This window comes from Coregonus lavaretus (assembly GCF_964263955.1).
Source record: "Coregonus lavaretus genome assembly, chromosome: 34".
Taxonomy (NCBI): Eukaryota; Metazoa; Chordata; class Actinopteri; order Salmoniformes; family Salmonidae; genus Coregonus; species Coregonus lavaretus.
The window spans coordinates 16,541,987-16,549,486 of record NC_140021.1 but is presented as its reverse complement, the minus strand read 5'-3'; the positions used below and the strand labels follow the sequence as shown (position 1 = coordinate 16,549,486).

Below are 7,500 nucleotides of genomic sequence, written 5' to 3'. Positions count from 1 at the left end.
AAATACACAAATGTTTCCACTTCACAGAAGTCTTTGTCAGGTAAGATAAAAAGAAGACCATTTGGTTAGCATGAATACCCTCTTCAGAATGTATTATAAGTGCATTTCTAATGCCTGATTGCGTTATGCAGAATACACTACAATAGCTGCTAATAAACACCTATTACTACATCCATAAAGCATTATGAGCAAGCAGCAGACGCAAGGACTAAAAAAAGACTTGATCTTATCTTGCCATGTTGCAGACAAACACACACACATGCACTCACACAGAAACACACACACATGCACTCACACAGAAACACACACACATGCACTCACACAGAAACACACACACATGCACTCACACAGAAACACACACACATGCACTCACACAGAAACACACACACATGCACTCACACAGAAACACACACACATGCACTCACACAGAAACACACACACACCAGACAGACAGACATCTCACCGGTCCTGTTTGGCACGTTTGTCGATTGAGGCAACGCGTACCTCTCCGTCTCCTTTTGGTCTCCCATAGATACTAAGAGACTGATTCTGAAAGGGGGGGGGGGGGGGGGGGGAGAGAGAGAGAGAGAGATGGGGGGAAGAAAGAAAGAGGTCACACTTAAAACCCAGCTCACTTCACAATTATTTTTTAATCAAGATTAGGTACTTACAAGGTTTTCGATGGATTTCTGATACTGGGCTATGTCTCTCAGAGTCTCGTTGTCTCTCTTCACTTCATTGACGTACTGAGCCAGGTCCTACAGTACCCAACACAACACAGAGAACACAAAACAACAAACATTAAGACTTGACATTCAAGATGGGTGCATTTTGGCATTCACTATATGAGACAGGCTCACAACAAATGACTGCTTTCCAATGCTATTCCATACAGTAGCCTAACTAATAGTCTTTCTAACTCCTGTTTCTTCATTAGTTCTGTATTAGTGTGGAGCAAAAGTATCTACAACTTCATGATTAAAATCGTACCTCCCGCAATGTCCACATATTCTAGAGGACTCTCTCTCTCTCTCTCTCTCTCTCTCTCTCTCTCTCTCTCTCTCTCTCTCTCTCTCTCTCTCTCTCTCTCTCTCTCTCTCTCTCTCTCTCTCTCTCTTTTTGAGCAGCATGATTAATTGTTTATGCAAGAGTACATTGTGTAAATCTTCCTCTCAACACAGAGTGAGCCTGGTTCAAGTAGCACTGTTTAAAATCCCATCTATCATAGGGTCTGAGATAATCAGCGCTGAAAACCACTTTGTTGCTGTCGCACCACACGACGCAATGCAGAGAAACACTCCAGGAACATTAACCACATTAGCTTGATTCCCCCAATCAATGTCAAGTGGATCATTTAGCCAATTGAAATCATTGCAGATGCCCTCAGAGTAAATGTTCACTTTCATACACGACGTGACTCGCTTCTAGTACTTTCCTGGTACGTGTCAAACTGTATTCACCTACCCACATCATCAACACCCTGTATGTCAAGACTAAAGAGAGACGACTGATTTTTTAAGTGCAGATTTCAGAAGAAAACAATGTCAAGCTGAATAAAAAAAACTAATGATGCGCTAGAAATCTTTCTCAAAGAGAGATGGGGAGCCAAACATTGTGTAACCTCTGTCAAACTCTTACACAAAGAGAACAACTTAATAGTATTCACATTGTACCTAATCTTGTCAGAGATATTTCATTGAGATACATGTATTGCAGTGGAGGCTGCTGAGGGGAGAACGGCTCATAATAATGTCCGTAACGGAGCAAATGGAATGGCATCAAACACCTGGAAACCATGTGTTTGATGTATTTGATACCATTCCACTGATACTGCTCTAGTCATTACCACGAGCCCGTTCTCCCCAATTAAGGTGCCACCAACCTTCTGTGATGTGTTGGTGGCAGCTGTGATGTGTTTTTATCAGTGTGTAGGCCTAGGGTATGTATGCTGTAGGCCTGAAGTGGTGCTGAAATAGCAAGCAGGTTGATAGAGGCATCGTTATGAGCAATAATCTTGTCTCAAGGCAGATCTCAGTAGGAGCCATTATGTGGACCTTCAAAAAGTATTCACAACCCTTGACTTTTTTCACATTTTGTTGTGTTACGGCCTGAATTTAAAATTGATTAAATTGAGATTGTGTCACTGGCCTACACACAATACCACATAATGTCAAAGTGGAATTATGTTTTTAGAAATTTTTACAAATTAATTAAAAATGAAAAGCTGAACTGTCTTGAGTTATGGCAAGCCTAAATAAGTTCAGGAGTAAATATTTGCTTAAAACCTCTTAAGGATCGGACACTTTTTTTCAATTTTCACCTAAAATGACATACCCAACTCTAACTGCCTGTAGCTCAGGACCTGAAGCAAGGATATGCATTTTCTTGATACCATTTGAAAGGAAACACTTTGAAGTTTGTGGAAATGTGAAACTAATGTAGGAGAATATAACACATTAGATCTGGTAAAACATAATACAAACAAAAAAACATGCGTTTTCTATAGATTTTTTTGTTCCATCATCTTTGAAATGCAAGACAAAGGCCAAAATATAATATTGCAGTTTAGGCGCAATTTGATAGCATTGTGTGTGCAAAGTTTCAGATTGATCCAGTGAAGCATTGCAATACTAGACTATTTTGTATGAAGTCTGCCCAAATGTGCCAAATTGGTCAATTGATACATTTTCAAGTACATAACTATAGAGAACATACAAAAATGATATGGTAAACCAAAATGTAGGTTTACACACTCCCAGGAATGTCATACATGATCATTAGCTTACACACTAACTTTCACACATCTAGATGGCCGGGCGTGGTGGGTGTGGAGCCAGAGACAGCAGGGGTTCAAACTGTAGAAGCAAGTTCCTACATTTGAATATTAAAATTGATTTTATCAAACAAAACTCTATGCTACATTTTATCTCTGGGACCCTTAGGATGACAAATCAGAGCAAGATTACTGGACGTAAGTACGTTATTTACCTTCAGAGGTGAATGTATCAGACCAGTTGCCGTGTTACGTTTTTTGTTGTTGTGCACTCTCCTCAAACAATAGCATGGTCTTTTTTCACTGTAATAGCTACTGTAAATTGGACAGTGCAGTTCGATTAACAATAATTTAAGCTTTCTGCCCATATAAGACATGTCTATGTCCTGGAAGGTTTGCTGTTACTTACAACAGTCATGCTAATCACATTAGCGCACGTTAGCTCAACCGTCCCGTATACGGGACACCGATCCCTTAAAACAGGATTGCCCAACTCTGTTCCTGTAGAGCTACCCTCCTGTAGGTTTTCGCTCCAACCCCAGGTGTTACTAACCTTATTCATCTTATCAATCTGCTAATTATTAGAATCAGGTGTGCTAGATTAGGGTTGGAGCAAAAACCTACAGGACGGTAGCTCTCCAGGAACAGGGTTGGGCAGTCCTGCCGTAGAGGTTAACAAGTCACATAATAAGTTGCATGGACACACTATGTGTGCAATAAAAGTGTTTAAAAAAATGTTTTAATGACTACCTCATCTCGGTACCCCACACATACAATTGTCTGTAAGTTCCCTTAGTGAAGCAGTGAATTTCAAACACAGATTCAACCACAAACACCAGGGAGGTTTTCCAATGCCTCGCAAAGAAGTTCACCTATTGGTAGATGGATAAAAATAAAAAAGCATACATTGAATATTTACATTTTAGTCATTTAGCAGATGGTCTTATGCAGAGCGACTTACAGTAGTGAGTGCATACATTTTCATACTTTTTTGTACTGGTCCCGCGTGGGAATCAATCCCACAACCCTGGCGTTGCAAGCGCCATTATATACCAACTGAGCCACACGAGACCCTTTGAGCATGGTGAAGCTATTAATAACATATCAATACACCCAGTCACTACAAAGATATAGGCGTCCTTCCTAACACAGTTCCTGGAGAGGAAGGAAACCGCTCAGGGATTTCACCATTTACACTGGTGACTATAAAACAGTTACAGAGTTCAATGGTTGTGATAGGAGAAAACTGAGGATGGATCAACAACATTGTAGTTACTCCACAATAGTAACCTAAATGACAGAGTGAAAACAAGGAAGCCTGTACAGAATAAAGAATATTCCAAAACATGGATCCTGTTTGCAATAAGGCACTAAAGTAAAATTGCTAAAGAATATGGCAAAGAAATACACTTTATGTCCTGAATACAAAGAGTTATGTTTGGGGCAAATCCAACACAGCACATCATCATATTTTCAAGCATGGTGGTGGCTGAATCATGTTCTGGGTATGCTTGTCATCGTCAAGGACTAGGGAGTGTTTTTAGGAGAAAAAGAAACGGAATAGAGCTAAGCACAGGCAAAATGCTAGAGGAAAACTTGATTCAGTCTGCTTTCCAACAGACACTCTGAGACAAATTCATCTTTCAGCAGGACAATAACCTAAAACACAAGGCTAAATATACACTGGAGTTGCTTACCAAGACGACATCGAATGTTCCTGAGTGGCCTAGTTACAGTTTTGACTTAAATTGGCTTGAAAATCTAGGTCAAGACTTCAAAATGGCTGTCTAACAATGATCAACAACCAACTTGACAGAGCTTGAAGAATCTTTTAAAGAATAATGTGCAAATATTGTCCAATCCAGGTGTGCAAAGCTCTTAGAGACTTACCCAGAAAGACTCACAGCTGTAATCCCTGCCAAAGATGATTCTAACATGTATTGACTCAGGGTTATGAATACTTATGTAAATGATATATTTTTGTATTTAATTTGCAATAAATTTGCAAAAATGTCTACAAACATATTTTCACTTTGTCATTATGGGGTATAGTGTGTAGATGGGTGAGGAAAAATGTTTTAAAATCCATTTTGAATTCAGGCTGTAACACAACAAAATGTGGAATAAGTCAAGGGATATGAATACTGAAGGCACTGTATACTGTGTTAGGCTGTGAGGCTATATACTGTCATAGGCTGTGAGGTTATATACTGTCATAGGCTGTGAGGTTATATACTGTCATATGCTGTGAGGTTATATACTGTCATATGCTGTGAGGTTATATACTGTCATATGCTGTGAGGTTATATACTGTCATATGCTGTGAGGTTATATACTGTCATATGCTGTGAGGTTATATACTGTCATATGCTATGAGGTTATATGTAGTCATATGGTGTGAGATGATATACTGTCATATGCTGTGAGGTTATATACTGTCATATGCTGTGAGGTTATATACTGTCATATGCTGTTTGGTTATATACTGTCATATGGTGTGAAGTTATATACTGTCATATGCTGTGAAGTTATATACTGTCATATGACGTGATGTTATGTACTGTCATATACTGTGAGGTTATTATCTGTCATATGCTTTGAGGTTATATACTGTCATATGCTGTGAGGTTGTACACTCTCATATACTGCCATATGCTGTGAGGTTATATACTGTCATAACCTGTGAAGTTACTGTATATACTGTCATATGTTGTGAGGTTATATACTGCCATATACTGCCATAAGCTGTGAGGTTCACACTGTCATATACTGTGAGGTTATATAGTGTCATATGCTGTGAAGTTATATACTGTCATATGCTGTGATGTTATACTGTCATATGCTGTGAGGTTATTTACTGTCAGTGAAATAGTTAGGGAGCTAAATATGTCAGGAGACAGCAGATAAATATGTACAACTAAATTAATACAGTAAAAATACATAACAACATATATACAGTAATAAATATATAACTAAATATATACAGTAATTAATACATCAAATCAAATCAAATAAATTTTTATTTACCACATGCGGCGAATACAACAGGTGTAGACATTACCGTGAAATGCTTACTTACAGCCCTTAACCAACAATGCATTTATTTTTTAAATAAAAATGTAAAATAAAACAACAACAACAACAAAAAAATGTTGAGAAAAAAAGAGCTTGAAGAATCTTTTAAAGAATAATGTGCAAATATTGTACAATCCAGGTGTGCAAAGCTCTTAGAGACTTACCCAGAAAGACTCACAGCTGTAATCCCTGCCAAAGATGATTCTAACATGTATTGACTCAGGGTTATGAATACTTATGTAAATGATATATTTTTGTATTTAATTTGCAATAAATTTGCAAAAATGTCTACAAACATATTTTCACTTTGTCATTATGGGGTATAGTGTGTAGATGGGTGAGGAAAAATGTTTTAATAATAATAATATGCCATTTAGCAGACGCTTTTATCCAAAGCGACTTACAGTCATGTGTGCATACATTTTGTATTGTGTATGGGTGGTCCCGGGGATAGAACCCACTACCCTGGCGTTACAAGCGCCGTGCTCTACCAGCTGAGCTACAGAGGACCACATATCCATATACTGGTATAGAGGTCCTGGATGGCAGGAAGCTTGGCCCCAGTGATGTACTGGGCCGTACGCACGACCCTCTGTAGTGCCTTGCGGTCGGAAGCCGAGCAGTTGCCATATCAGGCGGTGATGCAACCAGTCAGGATGCTCTCGATGGTGCAGCTGTACAACTTTTTGAGGATCTGGGGACGCATGCAAAATCTTTTCAGTCTCCTGAGGGGGAATAGGCTTTGTCGTGCCCTCTTCACGACTGTCTTGGTGTGTTTGGACCATGATAGTTCGTTGGTGATGTGGACACCAAGGAACTTGAAGCTCTCAACCTGTTCCACTACAGCCCAGTCGATGAGAATGGGGGCGTGCTCAGTCCTCTTTTTTTCCTGTAGTCCACAACCATCTCCTTTGTCTTTGTCACGTTGAGGGAGAGGTTGTTATCCTGGCACCACATGGCCAGGTCTCTGACCTCCTCCCTATAGGCTGTCTCATCGTTGTCGGTGATCAGGCCTACCACTGTTGTGTCATCTGCAAACTTAATGATGGTGTTGGAGTCGTGCCTGGCCATGCAGTCATGGGTGAACAGGGAGTACAGGAGGGGACTGAGCACGCACCCCTGAGGGGCCTCCGTGTTGAGGATCAGCGTGGCAGATGTGTTGTTACCTACCCTTACCACCTGGGGGCGGCCCGTCAGGAAGTCCAAGATCCAGTTGCAGAGGGAGGTGTTTAGTCCCAGGATCCTTAGCTTAGTGATGAGCTTTGAAGCACTATGGTGTTGAACGCTGAGCTGTAGTCAATGAATAGCATTCTCACGTAGGTGTACCTTTGTCCAGGTGGGAAAGGGCAGTGTGGAGTGCAATAGAGATTGGTCTAGGGTTTCTGGGATAATGGTGTTGATGTGAGCCATGACCAGCCTTTTAAAGCACTTCATGGCAACAGACGTCAGTGCTATGGGTCGGTAGTCATTTAGGCAGGTTATTTTAGTGTCCTTGGGCACAGGGACTATGGTGGTCTTCTTGAAACATGTTGGTATTACAGACTCAGTCAGGGACATGTTGAAAATGTCGGTGAAGACACTTGCCAGTTGGTCAGCACATGCTCGGAGTACATGTCCTGGTAATCCGTCTGGCCCTGCGGCCTTGTGAATGT

At 40.4% G+C, this 7,500-nt stretch overlaps 1 protein-coding gene across 1 annotated transcript in view; it reads right to left on the bottom strand.

Moving 5' to 3' along the window:
- The window catches only part of LOC311109300 (guanine nucleotide exchange factor VAV3-like), a gene marked incomplete at its 5' end in the record, with an annotated part of 49,302 nt that extends 48,294 nt beyond the window's left edge, over positions 1–1,008 (bottom strand). The window contains 3 exons of the mRNA XM_084152133.1: positions 464–549; positions 672–758; positions 991–1,008. Coding sequence (XP_084008259.1) covers positions 464–549; positions 672–758; positions 991–1,008 — 191 coding nt within the window. The remainder of the gene's footprint in view (positions 1–463; positions 550–671; positions 759–990) is intronic.
- Positions 1,009–7,500: the final 6,492 nt, after the last annotated feature.